General features: G+C 36.1%; 1 protein-coding gene across 1 annotated transcript in view; it reads left to right on the top strand.

Moving 5' to 3' along the window:
• KCNH8 (potassium voltage-gated channel subfamily H member 8) overlaps nucleotides 1-20,272 on the top strand; it is a 194,221-nt gene that overhangs the window by 108,023 nt on the left and 65,926 nt on the right. Inside the window, exons 6-7 of the mRNA XM_009466460.2 lie at nucleotides 8,786-8,943; nucleotides 14,555-14,762. Coding sequence (XP_009464735.1) covers nucleotides 8,786-8,943; nucleotides 14,555-14,762 — 366 coding nt within the window. The remainder of the gene's footprint in view (nucleotides 1-8,785; nucleotides 8,944-14,554; nucleotides 14,763-20,272) is intronic.

Genomic DNA, 20,272 nt, shown 5'->3' with positions numbered 1-20,272 from the left:
ATCTATGCTAAAACATGGCAAAAATCTGTGGAAAAAAGGCACCTTGTAGTTTATACATGACTTAAGGGCCTTTCTTAAAGTCAATAGGATAGTCTAGACTTTATCTTGATCTTTAATTTCCTTGAACTCTGACTTTTTGCTGTCTAATTTTAACCAAAATTGAATTGCCTAATATGAAATAAGAGCCCAGCTTTTTTCATGGTGAAAATAAGAATACAGAGGCTTCACCCTTTCCTTCCTGTCTACATCAAGTATAAAGATAATATTTTAGATGTGTGTGTGCTGTGTTTCAGCACAGAATGTAGTGAGTCAACCAATTTGATATTATCTGCTGTTACTCCTGCTTTAGTTATAGGTAACTTCTTAATGACATTGCTCTTGGCAGAGACATTATTTACGTCCCCTGTTCTGCTTTGCTGAGGACATGGTGTGACGTATGTAGCTTGTGAGATCATTCAAAATGATGTTTTTCCAGTCTACATGGAAAAAATGTGCAATGAGGTAACTTTGGAATTTTTTTCTGTAGTAATAAAGTTTTTATTAATGATTTGTATTATGAGAGGTGCTGAAAGAGAAAACAGATTGTAGTTCTTGTCCCTTTCTTGTCTGAAACAAACACATCAAATACATCTTTAAGTATGAAGCTTGCACAGGCTGAAGTTTGTTATTAGAATATACTTAAAGATAATGTATTCAAACATACCTCTCGTAGAAAACTTTTGACCCACTAATTGTCCAAAAGTCACTTCGTGTATGCTTTAACAATCAGCTCAGAGATTAAATATCCCTCTTGCCTGTTTTACAGCTGTAATCTGTAGAATTTTTGCCCTTCCTTGTCTTGACTATCCAAAGCTTTACAATATTGATGCTTGTGATGAATTTTCAAATGTTTTTTTTATAACTTAGTGTCATTGGTAGGTAGAAGTTAGTGCACAGTAAGATTCACAAACAATTTCTAACATTAAATATTCCATGAGTACTTTCAGAATAGATTATTGTACAGGTTTTTGATGTTTAACTATCTTGCCTCAATTTGCTTACCATTGTAGTTGCTCAGTCTTAATGATAAGAAAACATTTATTTTAAAAAAGAAAAAAAAAATCTTCCACTTTTTAAACAGTGATCCCAAAAAGACTGTGGAACATGTAATTCCTAAAAATAATAAGCTCTCTTAGAAGAAATGGTCATTTCTCAATTTGTGTTAAAGATTTTGTTGTGGTTTTAGAAGTTTCTTGCCTCAGGAGTTCTGTTTTAGTTTTTTTTTTCCTTTACAGCTTTCTCAGTAAGTACTTTAGCACAGCAGTTAAGCTGTAAATAAGGTTGCCCAGATGAAGAAACTGTTTACACCCAAGTATAGCTCAGAAAGCTGTCAAGAAATAAAAGATGGATGACACTCACCTACCTCTCTCTGGATTTTTATCTAATGAGTTAGATACAGAAAGAAGCACTTATCATTTCCCATTGAATTTTATATATATAAATGTTATCTGGGGCTGTGGTCCTAAATTGCTTTGATAAGAAGGTGGAAAGGGGTGCTGTGCAGAAAAACCTCTGATCTCTTCAATCTTGAACAGTGAATTCCATATGCACATTGATAAGCCTTTGGTGTACTGGATGTCTTAGGGGAATTTAAAGCAAGCATTTGTCTCCTTTTCTCTTAAAGCTTTAGTTGTTTCACAAATGTTAATGTGCAATAAGTAAGCAAGTCCTTTGTCTAACTTTGATAACTACACACTGGAGGTTTCTGAGACAAGTGAGAATAAGAGGTTTCAAAATACTAGTGATGTAAGTATTCTTATTTTTTTTTCTTACCTATATCAAGCAAATCTGCATGAAGTACTTATGTACATGGCTGGTGCTACCATACTGATCTGTAAATGTGAGTAGTAACCAACTAACTCTACTAAGCACCTGTGGAGCTGAACTGACCCCCTTGCTCGTTATGAACCATATGAAATCATGCTAATTTCACATCTTAATTGTATTACTGAAAATTTCAGAACATTTTTGTAGCTTTAGGAATGTAGGGCCAGGTGAGACTACTTGGTGATCTGATCTAAAATTTTTATATCTCCGATTTTACTTATATGTTCTGTTCAGCCCGGGGATTTTGTTGAATGAAAGCAGTAGTTCTTAAAGCATGAACCAATTATAACCTGCAAGACCTTAGTCCATGGAACAAGATAGCCTCGGATATGTGTCTAGGCCACTTAGTGTTAATGCTTTGCACTAAATCTTGAAAAATTTGAAGGACCAACACTATGCTAAAACAAGAACTCCCTCAAAGATTTCATTAATTTAGGAGACCCAACTCTAATGGGTAAAAGGGAGGGAATGACAGAGATCAAACTGTCAGAAATACCGTAGATCCACTACTAGCAGTGTATAGGTTAACTAGTATATGTCAAATGATTATAGCAGATTGTCTAGCTTCAAACTGCAGTAGACAGCATAAAACAATTCTGGCAGTGAAACCTGGGAAGTAATTAATTTCCAGACCCAGATCTGGCATTAGAACTGGCATTTGATCAAAACACATCCTAAAGAAATCTTTTCTGATACCTCAAAGGAATGATCTAACATGATCCTCGCTCTGTGCCGAGTCTCTCTCTGCCTCTTCTCTTTGCCCTCAGTAGTGTATCAGTGGGGGAAACAATTGCTTTCTGGCTTCTTGTGTATAGTGGCTAACAGGCTTGAAGATAAGATCTTACTTTACCCAGTCTTAGTGTAACCTACCTAAAGAACATGTAGGGAGAAATGCAAATCACTCTTTTTCCCCCATAAAGCAATGAAATAAAGGGAAAAACAGAATAACTCAATGCCACAAAAGATGATCTTGACAGTCAAACCTGCCTTTTTTCTCCCTAGCACGTCTACATATATATATATTCAACTCATGTACATAACTTATGTGAGTCCACATATATGTGTTGTGTGCTTGAATGTAACTTAGATATCTCTAGTATGACATCGTGTTATACAGGATAAGAATGTTGAATGTGAATCCAAATGATGTGAGTTCATCACATCACAAAGCCACATTTGATTTCCAAAATGAATTTACCTAAAGTGAATGTCTGCCCAGCTATTTTGCCTAAATAGCCTATCAGTGGATGAAAATAAGTAAAGTCAGTTCTGTTGGTATTCTGGAGCTGAGTAAACCAAGAAAATTGAATTTTTAACATCATCTAAAGTGAAGTCCAGGTAGATTTTTGTAATTCTTCTCTTTGTCTTTTCGTTTGTCTTGAGGTGTGGGTGCTAGAGGCTGTCGTTGTTTCACCAAAGGCACAAACTGTTTTCTATTCACAGGTGGTGTTCCTGGTTCTGCCACAGCTTTGTACTAAGCCCATACTGACACACTTAGCTATTAGAAATCTCTTTTGATGTCATTGTTTTCCAAGCCAGAATCTCCCCTTCTACAGATATCTTTTTCTTTCTCAGATCTTAGATCTGTTTTGCCTATTATACGGAGACATTTGACCCATTTTATGTTTGGATTTGGGTTGGCCACAGTCATCCATCTTCTTTGTTAAAAACTATTGTATTACTGTGAACTTAATCAGCCAAGATGAATCCTCTAGAAACAGTTTTGTTTATAAACAAACCCATAGTAACAACATTTTGAAACTGAGCAGACGGCCAGGTTCAGCTTTTGTTTTGTGTGTCTCATGTTCTGGTTAATGCAGACCTTCAAATTACGATGATACATGATGAAATAACTTGAGCACATCTAAGTATTCTACAGCAATCAACTACGTTGGTAGCTGTATCAAAAAGACCTAATTTTCTTAACAAAAGACAGTGTATTGATTTCACACCCTCCATGAACTTACATGATTAGTTATACTTTAACATGTATTGTTATTACTACACATGTAATGTATATGCCAGAATGACCTGCTTTTCTTGTGATTAGCAAATCTATTGTTTTCTGGATCACCACTTTTAGTGGTGCCTCCTGCCCCCCCCCCCCCTTAAAATTATTGTGGCAAATTCTCTTTCCTTGGCATTTCTCCAATTTTCTGAGATTTTATTAGAAGTTAATACTGGTGATTCAGAAAGTGACTCTCAGCAAGTTCCATTTAGAATATTAGGTGGAACTTTGTCTTCAAAAATCTCATTGAAATGTCTAATGCCTCCTTTGTTATGTGATATGCTTCTGTACCATCTACAGCATCACTTAAAGTGATAAATCTGCCTACTTCATTCCAAAACCAGAGTTTTATTTTTCTTCTTTTTAGAAAATAAGAGACAAGTGGACTATAATATTCTATATATCTTCAGTTTTGTTAATCATTTAAATTTAATTACATTTTGTTCTTACTTTCAAACTTGTAATTTTTATACTCACTGATCTTTTCTGCATTTCAGTTACATTTTCTGGGTTATTTTGTATTTTACAATTTTGTGAGGGTTTTTTTGTTTGTTTATTTTGGATTTTTTTTAACTAGAAATGCTTATTGTTTTTCCTTAAAGTCCTGAATGTTAATTCATGCTTAAAATTTGTTCCAAACATATATGTTGATAAAGCACTTGGGGTCTTCAAAAAAGTTTCTTTTACACTTCCAAGTGCACATCTTAGATTATGTCGTATTTTCACAGTGTCAATGTATGAGAAGATCATGTTTTCCAGATCCAAACAGTAACTGATTTTTAGTCAAAAATAACTTTTTTTTCCACCCCTTAAAATAGATTGCAGCACTAATTTGTCCCAAATTGCCACAGAATGTCTAATCTCATGTTAGGTAGTTATCATTTTTTAGAAACTGTTAGCAATTTTTACTACTAAGCTTTATAGAATGACCAGTATATATCTGAAACTGAAGGCACCTGTGATGCTGTGTTTATCATCCTACATAATATGAATAGGTGATATTTTTCAGTAATTGCGTCTCTTTTTGTGGGCATAAGTCGTCCTTGCAAAAAAGCACATATTCATTGTTTGTGCCTGTTTGACTGCCAAAGTAGAACCGCCATAAAAGTGAAAGACAGGATGAAATATAGCTGAAAAAAGCTTTTCTACTATCCACATTGCAGAACTTGAAAATAGTACACGAAATACCAAAATGTTTTAGAACTGGAGCTAACATTTTTTTGTTATAAAATTGTAAAAATATGCAGACTTATCCTTTCTTTAAGGTTGAGGAATATGTATATAAAAATATGCATATGGTAATGATATTGATTAAATGTGCATTTGTCTTACTACATGTTAAATGAAAGTCTAATTAATATTTTATAGAAGCTGATCTATCATAGAAGTGCTTCTCTGATTACGTTACAAAAACTTCAAGAAAAACTCTAGGGAGATGAAACTTTGAAACGTGGTTGGGTTTTTTTCAGTTAAGAGGAAAAAAAAAATCAATTGTATATAATGGAATATGACTTTTATAGCAGTTATGAACTTCATCAGATCCTTTTGTGGTTCAGAGCATCATCTAAAATAATATAAATTCACAAAATGGGTATCTCAATGCAAATCTGAGTAGAATTAAACAAGATGGTAAAATTGACACTTTTGTAAAACATCATACAAATGTTTGGCAGTGCTTTAGGCAAACATTCTTATACCTTGTGCCCCAGAAACGTAGAGTTCTTTAGCTCTAATTCTTCATAGCTTCCATCATCACAATGTGCAAGCAGCACATCACAGCAAACATGGAGGAAAGCATCTCTAGAAGTACATTAAAGGAAAGAAAGTTTGATATTGCTGTTCTTAAGATGGAAATGCTGTCATGAATACTGAGTGACTGCAACAGATCTCCTGCTCAAACCTGGATAAGAGTTTGTAATTCGTCTGAGTGTCAGCTACTCCATTATATTTAAAATCAAGTGTGAGCAACTGGGTAAAATTAGTAGATGGATAGATTGAATTTTCAAAGTCCTTTGCAAGAACAATAGTGTGAACTCTGTTGTAGGACTTCAACAGTAATTTCTGCATGGATTGTGTGGCTGCTCTAATTCAGTATCTGTGTTCATAAGGCCTGAAAAAGAAGTTGTTAAAAAATACTGGATCTGTCTGGTCCAAACATAGACAATGCTAGCCCTAAGCGTTTGAGTCCTGTAGTACTTTCCAATGCTATCCTGATATAGTGAGAGTCAAACAATTTCCATTTTTAATGTTCTTTTAGTACCAAAAGATTCTAAAATAAAATTCTAGAAATGAAAAATTGCTTTAATATAGACTAGTGGCAATTCATGCCCTCTCAATGAGGCAGCATTTTCCATTGAGCTTTTATAATGTGTCAGATTGTTTTATATCAAGTTGATTTACTCAGTTAAGATGAACCTGGTCAGACACTTTTGCTCTGCTTTACAGTGCTCTCCTTTACTGTAAGTCTATGTGTTGGCAATCCTCATTATACTAACAGCATTGTTGAAAAGTGTCATTTCCAAACCCTTCTTAATTCAGAAGTAATGGCACAGAAGAAAAAACTACAATAATAAGGAGAGAAAACATGGAAAAAGGTGAAAAACAATGTCATTGATAAATGGAAAAATTCAGGAAAGGCAAAAAATACCTAACAACCAGAACCTAATAAAACCGGGCTCATTTAAAAAAGGCTGCATAAATGTTTACTTATTCCATTTGCAGTGTACATGTTCTATATAAGCACAAGGTTTTGATTTTAAAATTTTTTATCTTCAAATAAATCATGGGGGAAAAAATCTTTTAATACATATTTTTTTATTTTGCTGTCTAGGTTGTACAAAAGCTTGCAAATGGGACAAAGCTCACCTACTACTCTTTTTATGTCTCTAGTGGTACCAATGCTTTGTATGTTATATTCTGGAAAATCTATCCTTTGATTTTGCTTTCTGAGGGGAGTCTGTTCATACAAGCTGGTCTTTGCAGATATTTCTCATACACTGAATGAAAAATGCATGATAAAATGTATATCAGAGATTAGGCATTCATTCTCACGTATGTATAGCAGGAAGAAAAGTTCTCAGGCCCCAGAAACTGCCTACAAAATCAAGAGTAGATGAACCTACTACTCCTACTAGTAATCCTGCTACTACCCACTTTTTAATTCTAACTTGATTTGCATTAAAACGAAGTTACAATACTAGTACTGTTAGTGTTCATTATGTTTTAATTATGAAGAGACAAAAGTTGAGGTATGCTTAATTTTTAGGACTTCACAGCTTGCTTTTTCCCCAGGAATGTGCTGAATTGGAGAAGGTTTACATAGCACACAAGAAACTAGCTGTGAGGAAAGGAAATATCTGCACCCAAAGAGAAAACAAATCCCTTGAATAGACTGAAACTATGAAATACTTATATTCTATGTTTATTTCCATTTGCAAGGCAGACATCATCTTCCTATACCTTCATCCTGCTTGTGGGCAAGAGGCTGAATTTCACTTGTAGGTGCTTCCATTTGGCATTTCTACCTCCCCTTCCCCAGAGGTTGTAAGAAACATCAGTTTGGGCAGCAAACACTTCCCAAACATCTGCACACTCCATGCTGTATATGGTGCGGAGCCAGTCCCCAGCGGCTGCTGCTGCCACCTCGCTACAAGAGCAGTGTGTAGAAGAGGCAGCTGAAGGTGTATCTTCTTGTGCACCATCTAGCAGATAGAAAGGAGTCAGTGCTGCTGTTGCTGCCATAGACAGAGGGCACAGGGAATGCAGTTCCCTCCTTGTAACACTTAATAATATCCTACCTAGATTAGAAATAACGCAGTTGACAAGTCTATTACACACTGCACTAGCATCTAGAAAGCTGCCTCTCATAACTTGGACATTAAAGAAAGTCCACTGGCTTTCAGGCTGCCAAGACCATCACCTTGCAGTTGTTATTTTTTAATGAGAAAAAAGTCAATCACACTCTGAATGTCTTCCTAACACTTGGGTTCACTTCTTTCTCTTTTATGAGATGGTCTTCAGCATGAGACATTAGAATTTGCAAGGCTGATTACCTTGCTGTTAAACACTAGCCTTGATGGTTGGCTGCACTTTTTTCTGACATTGTGAAAGTTATACAAGCAGTTCTCACTAATGTTGGTAGAAACTGGGTGCACAGCTCAAGGACAAATTATAGTCTTTGTCTTGTAGGACATGAAAATAATTGAGACTCTATTGTCAAGACCTGAGCTTTTCTTTGAGTCTTAATATGTTTTGGCAAGATATGTCAAAACTATATCTCATATTGAAAGACACTCATCCTAGAATGTTAGATAGGAACATGCAAAATGCACAAGCCGCCAAGCAATTCATATCTTCACTATAGCCCAAAAGCCATTTTTTTCAAGTAAGTTCAGCACTTTTCTGTTGATAAACAAGTGGTTATCCTTGAGGATGACATTTGTTCTCTGTGCTGGACAGTTATCACTAAAAGAAAGTTTCAATTACACCTTTTAAATAAAGTAATTAATGATATTTTATCTCAAAAGAAACATAAATAGCTTTTATAGGTTTTACGCACAATAATCATACCATCATTTTTCATTAAGAAAAATACTGTACCAATATTTGGTATCATTTAAAGAGCAATGTGGGCCGTTTTTTTTTTAATTCAAGCTTCCTTTGAAATCAGTGAGTTTTAAATGTTTTAAACATTCTTTTTACTCCTTACAAAGAACAACTTTGTGCATCAATTTGTTTAACTCTATGTACGTGGATCTCTTACCACTATATTTTATTTGTTTCTGTATTAGATTCCCTATCTGGTTTTTGCCATGCATAAGAAAAACAATCAGTGTTATGGTGGATTCCTGGTGTTAGCCCCAGGAATCAAGAAATCACTGGTCCTGATTCTGTTCATTCTTTGTCAAGCAGATATTATTTTAAATTTCCGAACAACATATGTCAGCAAGTCTGGCCAAGTTATATTTGAAGCAAGATCTATTTGTATCCACTACGTGACTACCTGGTTTATCATTGATTTAATTGCTGCACTTCCTTTTGACCTTCTTTATGCTTTCAACGTCACTGTGGTAAGTACTAACCTGTCTTTTTTAATTGTTGTTTTTTCAAGAGGATTTTTTTGTTGTTTGTTTGTTTGGGTTTTTTCCAGATCTGGAGACTAAAACTGAATGAACTAAAGTACCTCGGTGTCTTTTTCAGCTTTGTAGCGTATTTTCACATTGGATGCTGAAGGAAGGAATACAATGGAATTGTACACGTTGATTAAAATAATTACAAGATTGGGTGTCAGTGGCCATTCATTATCATGAAAGACACATATGTACCATCCTTTTTTAATTCAATTATCCTTACTTTGTAAACAGTCACATCTATGTTAGCTTCATAGCTACTGTACTCAATACATGACCCTATGGCTTTTGCTCTCTTATGCTGCATAAGTTCAATTAATTTTTCAAGATTCATAAATTGTTACTGTGGTAAAGTAAATAATTGCTATGGTCAGTATGGTCAGCATTCTTCACTCAGCCAGGAATCTTCTTTCTCTTTATCTCTGTATTCTAGTGCAAAAATTAGAGCATGATCACCAATTTTTGTGTGTTGTAATATCTGTTACAGTTGTCATTAACTTTGGCTTTGGTTTCAACTCATTTTTTTTAGGAATATAATGACAAAATGCTTAAGCTGCTTTGAAAAATGTGTGAGTCTAATGTTTGGTGCTAAGACAAACGTTTTTCTTCTGATAGCCCTAGTAGATTTAATAGAGTAAAAATCTACTAAGCAAAAAAACCCAAAAAACAAGCAAAAAAACCCCTAAAACCCCAAACAGGCCCCCCCCCCCCCCCCCCAATCAGAAAGTTTAATTTTGGAAAAAAATGTTGGCAGAGGTTTCTCAATTTTGTGGATTTTTCACATAAGAGACTTAGGCTTTTAAGCTCTCCACTTTCTAATTCTCAGAATTTTGATCTTTTGTGAACAGATGCACTCAATCTCATTTTCATTAAATGTGAGTTACAGACAAGTACATAGATGATAGGATAGACACATATCAGAAAAAAACACTAGTCCGGGAGCCTCCCATGTAAGGTACCCTCTTTGGTTTTATCATTTAGTTCCATTTCCTTTGATGATCTCCCTTTTCACTCCATTTGTTACATTAAGAACCATCAATCTGATGTTAGTGCAGTAGCTTTTAAAACCACATAGTTAATAGTTCCACATTCTTCAATCACTGTTTTTTTTTATAACCAGTGGGTAAGCTATTTAAATACACTATCTCAGTTTATCCCTTACATTAAAACCAAACAGCCAGCATAACTGTCTTGCTTTCATTTCCATTAAGAATTTTTCATTGAATGAACCAGGCCTGATCTCTTCCTTCAAGGAGAAAATTAAAAAACCAAAATTGATGTCTTTTTTTTTTAATTGGGAAGGCTGATATGCTTTCTGTACTGAATTCTGGGAAAGAAAGTATTATCCAATCATTATTTTTACAGTTAAAATGTCACAATATTAAAAATGCTACTATAATATGATTAATACACATCTTCTGTCTGTTGTACTTTTAAACTTTTTTTCCCTAATAAGATCACTAATATAGTGACTAAGAATATCCAGGGACATTGAAATGTTCCTCAGTTAGTAGTGGATCCTTAATGAGAAAATTAGTGATAGATTAAGTCCTAACACTAAGCCCCGAGTAATAAATGATATATAGCCATGTTGATCTCATAATTAACATTGACTGGCAGGCATAACTCCCTGCTTGCTCCAAGAGTTAAACAACTTGTCAAAGTTTTTGCAAGGTCCAGTCCACTTCCTTCATTTGCTTTGGCCCGACTTTGGCAGCTAGGTGCTATATGGTAAAGACCACTACGTAGTAGAAAGTCAAGGGCCAACCCTGTCTGCTCTCTGGTAACTGAGAGCAAGTCCAGAATCTAGGAGTCTGCACCCTGCATTCACCCCAGCAAACTCAGTTGTTTTGTTCTCTATATGATTCCTTGATGGGTACACAGTGCCTTGCTATATCATATTTCCTATCATGGCAAGACTTGGCAACTGTTAATATAATTCTCAAGATAACAATGACTATCAACTGTTTCAAGAGTGGGGGGAGGTGTTAATCACATTCCACTGTTTTCAGACTTTATGATTTAATAAGCCATTTCCTCATGTCTATTCTCAGATTTTCACTCCATCGACTCTCAGATGTTGCCTCAACAGAACGGTGAGAAGGGGCATCAGGGAGCATCTCACTCCTTTGCTCTTCAGGCCCCAGCACAAAGGCCAAACTCTTAGGGATGCTCTAAATTCTGCAAGCTATAGGTATAGTGCCATACATACCTATGTATGTATGGCACATAAATGTCATCCTCCACTTGGAGATTTGTGGAGTTAGAGTGTGTTAAAAAGCTGTGGAGTCTCTCGCCATCCTTGGAGATATTTTGAAAGAAAAAAGTGAAACTATATGGGTTGGCTCTACTGCCTTTACACCTTACAGAGTATCACTAAATGGGTGACTCTTTGGAGGTCTGACACCTCAGGCACATGCCTGCCTAACCTCAGTGCCTGCTGAGACCCCAGCTCCTTCTATCCTTGTATTCATCTGACATAAAGGTTCCCTTAATCTGTGGAAATGTGGTGTGAAATGCTGCCAAAGTAAAAACGAGGCCATTATGCACCAGTTATAATGATTGAATTTACTCCTTTCTGAGTAACTATTGATGGTTATAGAGCAAGAGTATCACTTTTTGAGGAAAACCAACTAACTAAGCAGACAAAAAGGATTAAAGATCCCTGCCACTGGTCATTTCTTAAAATGCATCATGTTTCCTTATTAATTCCTTTTTGCCGTAGGAGGTGATTCTTCCAAGCAGAGAATTTCATCACTACTTTGTAGAAACTTTATTTCTCAGTAATTTTCAGTACTATGCTATGATTGAGTTTGTGTTAGTTTTAGATAAAATTCTGTCTCTGTCATTTTGACAGAAAAAGGTTAACCTAGCTAGTCTAAAATGATTAATCAAATGGAAAATTTAGATGGTTTTATATCTGTGGGCAAAGCAAAATCTAAGCAGGCACAAGTATGAGTGCTGACTCCTCATTTTGTCTTTCTAAATTTGTGACATAGAAAAGAAAGCTTCCTGATGGCATTTCAGGTTTTCCAATGACAGACTGGACACAATACAAGAAGAGTGTTTGGCATGACTAATGAGAAAATTCAGTGCCGTTACATATGATTAATTACATTTGAGTTCAAATTTATGCAGAAATTGTTTTAAAATGAGGTGGTCTTTAGGCCTTAAAATGAAACATGTCTCCACGTTAAAAAGAATATTATGTTATATGATTTGTTGTTTTTATGTCAGTGTTCTGTTACTTAACAAAAATGGCCAGAATTTAGTCACAAGTGATAACTGGCAGGGCACATTTATTATTCTAACAGCTCTTTTGAAATTTCTTATTTGTACGAACCTAATAAAAAAATAATTTCACCTAAGTTAGCATTATCTGCTTGTGACGTGGTAGAACAGGCACCCAAGTAAAGATGAAGGCTCCAATGTGAAGGCCATAGCACACATACAATCGTTATATATACAACTATTATATTTATGTTTATATATTACTACAACAACTTGAAGAGTCAGCCATGCAGAGGGACCCCTTTATGTTAAGAGTGCAACAGAACCATGTTTGGTTCAAACAAGCTGATGAGAGAGACTTCGGGAAGTGAATTACCACAGAAAAAGAGGCAGTTGGTATAGTGGCATAGCATTCAATTAGAATAATTATATTTTAATAGTTATATGATTGTATTAATACAAACATGGCAATTCCTTGCAGCCTTCTGCCCCAGACTTGCAGATATGCTTGTGCTTAAGGCCACAGACATAACTAATTTCACTGATTTATTGTAGATGACACAAAATGGATAAAATAAATGCAAGAATAGAACACCCTGTAATTGTTTGTGTACTCTAATGTCAGATATTATTCCTGACAGCAGTGAACTTCAAAGTATTTTTAAAAAGTGTCATGTTTTTGTTGATTTTCTTTTTTCTCCTGCAATGTACATGAGAAAGTGTAAAGGTTTTTGAGAAAAAACCAATTAAATAATGGGCAGTAAATCCTGCATGAAGAAGCTCGTGGGAGAATTATTTATGCACTATCAAAACTGTAGTAGCAAAAAAAAGAAAGTTTGTAGATTTATTATTTTCTTTTTTACAGGTTTCCCACCGACTTAATTCCTGAGACTGGAATAAAATCATTGAATTTTTAAGTCTTCATGAATAAATCTAAAATACCCCACATTACAGAATTTATCAGTCCACCTGGACCTAGCTGCTAGTGAATGCACACCTATAAAGTTAAGATTTCAGGTTATTAGTTTTGGTAACAGAACAGAAAGGCTTAACTTCAGGTTATTCTGGCTTGGCAAAAGCAAAAGGATGTTGATCGAGCTGTGCTTTTAGACTTTCTTTTCAGAGACCTCATTACTGTGCTCTGGGAAGGCTGTGGGAAGACATGTCAAGTCTAATGTTATTTTTCTCACTGATGCATGTATCCCGCATCAGCCAGGTACCTAGTAGGCATTAATCCTAATGTCTCATTAATGAAAGGGGAAAAAAGCTTACTGATAATGAAAATTATGCATATTTAATCTTCAAAAAATTAAATTAAAAATATTTGGGATCTTAATCCGCATATTGTTTACTCTGTCCAACACCTGAAACATGACCCAAGTATATTCCATGCAAAACTGGGAGCTGTGCCCACTCTGATGTGGATTTAGGTTGGAGGATGCTCTGGAGGGGATGGGGTCATCCAGACACCGCTTGCTTTGTGTATTCTGCATCTCCTCTGGGGCCAGAGCCTATATACTTCATAAATTGATGTACACTTAGGGTGCTGAGCAGATTAGGTGCTGCTTTTGACACATACGCTTGAAAGGCAATAATATTTTAGGTAAGGAATTTAAGAAGTTATACTAGAAGTTTTAATACAAGCTTTTTTGGACTCCGACTTAGCGCAGAGCAGTAAAATGTGCCCAGGCCCCTGAACACAGGTTTAAATCTGAAGAACAAATCTGAGTCTCCACTCACTTCTCTGCTTCCTTGTTCTGCAAAATATCTGCCATATGTTATTACCTCTTCCAGGTTTAGTTATTAAGCTGGTTTCATCTCATATGTAGTTGAGTTAGATCTAGTGTTTGGCTGTTAGCAGAAACTGAAAATCATCGTGTGCTTGAAGAGGTTTATTTTGTGGTTTCATATTGGAATCAAATGAACATTGGTCAGTTTGACAATTATGTTTCTCTTCTAGAGCAGGGAAGGATCCATTTTTGCACAAAAACAAATTTTTAAGTTAAATCTGACAGACGACTTTTCCTGAAAAAAAGATGAAACAAAAGATCTCCCAGTATTTCAAATTTGTTTGATTTAAATCAGAAATAGTCAGAATGTATGTACACAGCAAAAGCAAACACTTTTTTTTTAACCATCTTCTTTGCTATTCTCTGATGTCTTAAGATTTAGTCTGAGCATGATATGCAGCTATGTAACTGAATGAAGAGCGAGCAAAAATTCATAGAGCTTTAGAAGATAGTTTCTTTTCATTGAAACAAGATAACTGTGTGATAGAAGTCAACTGCTAACAAGTTGTTTTCTCTCCCTATTCTCCTAGGTTTCCCTTGTCCACCTCCTAAAGACAGTGCGGTTGCTACGCCTCCTGCGTCTTCTTCAGAAGTTGGATCGTTACTCCCAGCACAGCACAATTGTCCTCACGCTTCTCATGTCCATGTTTGCCTTGCTTGCTCACTGGATGGCCTGCATTTGGTATGTCATAGGGAAAAGGGAAATGGAACAGAATAACCCCCTTACCTGGGACATAGGTAAGTTCTTCTTTCTGCTATATACATATATACGTACACATGTGTGTATATATGCCCATATATATATGTAAATACATAAACACACATGTATAAGTCACTCAGTATGTCCTTTTTTGTTTAATCTGCTACAATTATTTAGTGCTGTTTGTAGATAAAAGGAAGATACTGCTGCTCTGAATTTCAGGTCAATCTGAAAAAGAGGGTTAAAATGAAAAGAAAATGGGAAAAGTAGAAAACAATGAGATTTTAAAGAGTGATTCAATGTTTGGGATATTGAGGATCTGGATAGGAAAGGGCTAGACACACTGTGTAGAAAAGTAGATGAGAAAGTTCATCCTGTTTTTGCAAATTAGGTAAATTCTTCAACAGAGGCATTCCCTTGAGTGTGCTGATTATTGCTTGCTATACATTGAAACAGATAGGCCCTGAACCACCTTCAAGTTAAAAACTCCCTTCGGAAATATTGTTTAGCTGGTTTACAGGCTTTGCTCTTTTGCGCAGCAGATGAGGTGTTTATCAGTGGAGAGATGGTTTTGGAACACTCAATTTTGATCGAATGTTTAGTTTCTACCCCAGCCTTCACTCTGATTTCATTGAACATTCCAGATTTACTCTTTAGATTTTAGGCTTTTCCTTTTTTATTTAAGGTTTATTATTATTTCTAAGGGTTATATCCATGTGTGATGGTACAGTGGGGAAACAATATACCTTGTATAGGAGCCTGGCATCGTCACGTACTTGTATGCTGTTGAAGGTGTGTTACCTGCTATTGCAACAGCTGATACTCCACATCTTCCCACGAGTCATTCTGGCTTTACAGTAGAGGGGCATTTCTTTTGCTGCCTTTCTCAGATGCCATATCAATATCAAGCATCCATTTTTCTCCCTTTTCTTTCTGGTTCCTTGTGTTTTATCTTTTTAATTCTACTTGTATTTACCTTTAGCTTTAATCCACTATATATTCATTGAATCAGCAGAGGAAACAAGGCCAGTGATAAAAGCAACTGGAAGGAGGAAGCTCTGCTAGTTTTATGCTTTTAGATACTAAAGACACGATTAAAAGGCATATGAGTAATTTAGAGCATGTAAGTTATCTGTGAGAGGAAAAGAATGCACATGTGTCTCATAAAGAGTATCTAATGATGAGACAGTTTCCCAACAGGAAAAATATTTGGTGGGGGGAATGATGCATACACCTGTGACCAAAGGCTCAATGACATGCATTCAACCTGCAGTATGCCCTATTCTTATCTCCTTTAATTTCTTTCTTCTCTCTTAACCCCACTAAATACATCTAATAACAATAAGTCTGAAGGAAAAATGGTAAGTATGTTAAAGGTGCCTGACCTCAGATAAGGTGAGGATGCTGGGTCAGGAAAAGGAAAAGAAGAAAGAAAGTCCAATAAATACATCTCTCCAGTTTGTCCACAGGTTATTGAAAGCTTTGTGGAGTCTTTTTGTTCTTCTAGTTGGTTGTTTATTTCTCCTTCCCTTTGTAAACCAGGTCTGTGACCTGCTGCTGAACTCCTCATAGAGTGCAAACCTCTGAAAGAAAAGACCGCATCTGTAGGGGAGAATATACAAAGAAAGCCCACTGTGCATAAATTGGTCAAATACTGCTAACAGAAAAACAAATCCAGATAATAATAATAATAAAAGGAAGAGTGTCTCTGGTGGGAAGTAGCTAGGAAGACACATTGTCAGCTTATGTAGGCCACAAATGATAGCTGATTTCAAAGCATTCGTTGCAGTCCCAATGATGAGGAAGGGCTGCATCCTTGCTCCCCTGGTGGGGTTGCTGGCAGTGCTTCCCATGCAGCCTGTCCCTCTCCCTCTTCCCTGAGCCGAGGCCACATTCAGAAATTCTCCTCATATCCCCTGGGGCTCTTGGCATTTATTGGTATGAAAACATTAACTTTCACCCCTCAGTTTTGTCCTTTCTTGGGCAATGGCAGTAATAAGCGAATGTCACAACAACCTAATTAGGAACCAACCCCAGTTTAACTGGAACAGAGCCATTTCACAGAAGTCCCATTTGCATCTCAGTGAAGAGTGTTGTATCTGGGTTATCACACAGTGATAATCTTCTAGCGGGATTCCTAGGTAGGAACTGCTCCTTAACAGCCTCTCACCACTGGCTCGTCTCAACATGAGACTTGGTGACCTTCCCCGGACAGCTGCAGGCAACGCACCTCCCCATTGGATGGGCTCTTCTTAGCAGTGTGTACTCTTAGGCTTTAGCCTCCTACCTGGCAAAACAACTTTGCTCTTGAGCTTACAGCCTGATTTTATTTTAGTTTTTTTTCCAAAAGTGTGTTTTTGCATTTTTGTCTGGAAAGCTGTTCTATCACCTTCATGGATAGTATCTGAAATATTTAGATGTTATAAATGTATAATAAAAATTATACTGCAATGACTCCTGCAAAGCTCCTACAGATATTAGTTCAGTATCTGTCAGAATGGTTATTTCTAAAGTTCTCTCTAGCATTAAGTTAAATATTTTATGGCTTTGGGGATTTGTTTGGGGTTTTTTATTTGTTTTTTTTTTTTTTTTTAAGGGAAACAGTTTTAAAATGTTAAAGCATTAGACATTTGTTTTAAAAAAAAGAACTCAAAAAAACTCCAGATACCTGGCATGAAACCATTATTTTGCAAAGACCACTTCAGCACTGGTAAAATTTCTGTTTATACTTATGTGCCACGTATATGAGCAGAAAAATAAGATTATGTAATTTCTTGGCCCTCTGTGTGCTATAATTTTTACTAATCTGGTGATAAACAGCTGATTATATGAGCTAGCCTTTCTTTTCACCTTAAGAAAACTTCAAATGACCAGTCCGCTATATACACCTCACAGCATCTAGGCAGTATATTGAGGGGAGAACGGTAAGTTTGATTTAGGGTATGAGTGATTAAGCAAAGTAAAATGAGCTCTGGAGATCATAATAAATCACAAACACATAATGCACACAAGAGAAATCTTGCTTGGCATATAATAAAGGTAATGTTATCGTAAAACACTGAGGATGTTCTGTTCTCCTGTATGAAAGCCTCAACTGGAAATTGTTGTGCAGTTTTGGAGAGCATGTAAAAGAGATTTCTTACTGTAGGCAAAGCAGTAGAATATGATCCTTAGTCTTATATTTGCAGGTTTTAATTTTTAAACTTTTAATTTTACTACATTAATACCAAAACTGGACACTGAAGCTTCCATCAATAGATCTTATATAAAGTTCATTCCAGGCATTAAGAGGTTTTCTAACTGGCAGCATTACAAAATACAACATAAAAAATAGAACTCCTATACTTTTTTATTAAAAGGAATGTATCTCTCCATTGGAAAGTATGCTTTTCATTCTTCATTAGAGTGTCTCAGGTGGTGTCCACCTGAAAAACTGGTACCCTGGGTATTGATGCTGCAATGCATACAACAACTGAAATATAGGGATGGATTTGTCCTAAGAAAGGAAAACTATGCCTGGAATGAAAAGAAGATTTCTTTGCGTTTTATATTTGCTTCTATTTTGGAGAGGAGAGGCAGAGCAAGAAAAAGGCTTTTAGCAACTTCCTAACTCAATTTAGTGCTTCCTCAGAAAGCCTGTGGCACAGATTTCAAGACTGAGGTTTTGCTAACACTTAAAGAAAACATTTTAAAGCTGCAGTACTGTTAACATAATACTTTGGACCTTGCTGTGCCATCAGATATGCACCATAGACCAGATCTCACAACATTGACTTTAGTGGGAGTAGCATTCGCTTCTGTGTATCTATTTCTCTGGCTAATTTAAACAAATTAGGTGCTTAATTTGCATTTGGATTGGGGCAATGGGAGTGATAAAGTTCTCCCTATGAAAATACCCAGAACCGAAAAGTGTATTTGCTTTGTTCTTGCTCGGCCTAATTGTAAGCCTTTATTTCATTTTTTTTTGTCTTTATTCTGGCAACATTCTCATTGCAAATAATTTTAAAACACGGTTACATTCATAAATTTAGCCACATGGTTGCACAATGAGAAAGCTGCAGTGTCTGGGAATATTATTCATAAACTGTCATGACACAGTGGCATTGGGACATATACCAGTGTAGTATAATGTTAAAATCTGGATCTCTTGCTTAGCTCTAGTATTGCTATTTTAACTTATTACATGAGGTATTTGGAAGATATGCAGTATGGGCACTGTTTTCAGGTGCTAGAAACCTCAGCAAGTTCTCCCATCTCAGGAAACAATTGTTAATGTGCTTGACTAAAGTCTGATAAAAACATGACTCCTGAACTGGTCATTCCCACCCGCCTGAGACTGTGATACACTCCTTGTCATGCTTTTCCCTTCTAGCTATTTCAGATCCCTCTCTGTTACATTCCACTTTGTTCCCCTCAGTTGTTCTCACTGCTAAAACAGATGTTTCCCTGAGACATGGGATGATTTTCAGCAACCTGTAAAAATAAGATTAACTTTCCGTTAGCTGACACGGAGTAGAGGCTAGACTGTGTTGAGGTTTCCTGGCTGAACCTACCACTCTAATTCCATTGACTTCAATACATTGGCTCTCGCTTCTATAGGTTTAACTAGTATCAGATTTAGGCATAGGTTCTTTATTTGCTGTCTGCTGTTTTGAATTAGTGTATACCGAGCTATTCCCCTTAAAGTTCTTATCAAATATGAGAAATGACTTTTCGATCTGTCTCTACATGAAACAGATAATATTGAAAATGTCTCCTGTTGCTAAAGGCATTAATTCTGTGAGAACCATATGAGCTGTTGAAACTCAGCTGTCTTGAGTGTAGTGAGGAGATTAGGAGAAGGCCAAGAGTCAGGATGCTGGTTCCCTTAGATAGTCAAAGCTGTCAGGTACAATATGTGTAATTGTCTCTAAAAAAATTCCTTCCTGTCCACCAGAAATTCAGCTGCAACTTTTTATTAGTCCACTCACAATAACACTTACAATATTCTGACTATGGAGGAGTTATTATCAAAGCAAAATAAAAAAAAACAAAACAAAACAAAACAAAACAAACCAACCAAACCACAAAGAATAACCTGTGCTTTTATAGAAAATAAAGTGTATGTGTTTACTTTGGGAGAAGCTTTAAAGTCAGGTCTGTAAAGAGTATTCTTCAGCTATTTAAATCTTTATTTCCGTAAAATACCTCTATGCATATCTCAGGTTTTTACTCAATTTCTTTTAGTTTTGTAATTTACAGTACTTCTGAAAACAAGAACTCAATCGTGACTGAACCACTGTACTTTCACATGCTCTGCAATATAAAACTTCCCCCGCACGCTTTGTTTATCACACACTTGCAGTCAGAGCCTTTAAAGGGACTTGGATGCCTGACTACTGGGGGAGGATATATACTCTGAATTAGCTCTCGGGGCAATGGACTGCAGATTTAGGGGCAAAATGAGGTGCATAGCACCTGAGTGGAACCAGTAGGAAATGCTGAAAATAGGGTTTTGCCTTCAGGCCCTTTCACTTGAGGTTTATATGCCTCACATTGGGCTGCAGGG

The sequence above is a fragment of the Nipponia nippon genome, unplaced genomic scaffold, assembly GCF_047370975.1.
Source record: "Nipponia nippon isolate SJK-2023a ecotype South Korea unplaced genomic scaffold, ASM4737097v1 scaffold_1, whole genome shotgun sequence".
Taxonomy (NCBI): domain Eukaryota; kingdom Metazoa; phylum Chordata; class Aves; order Pelecaniformes; family Threskiornithidae; genus Nipponia; species Nipponia nippon.
Note: the sequence above shows the minus strand (reverse complement) of the source record. Positions and strands in the feature narration are given on the sequence as shown.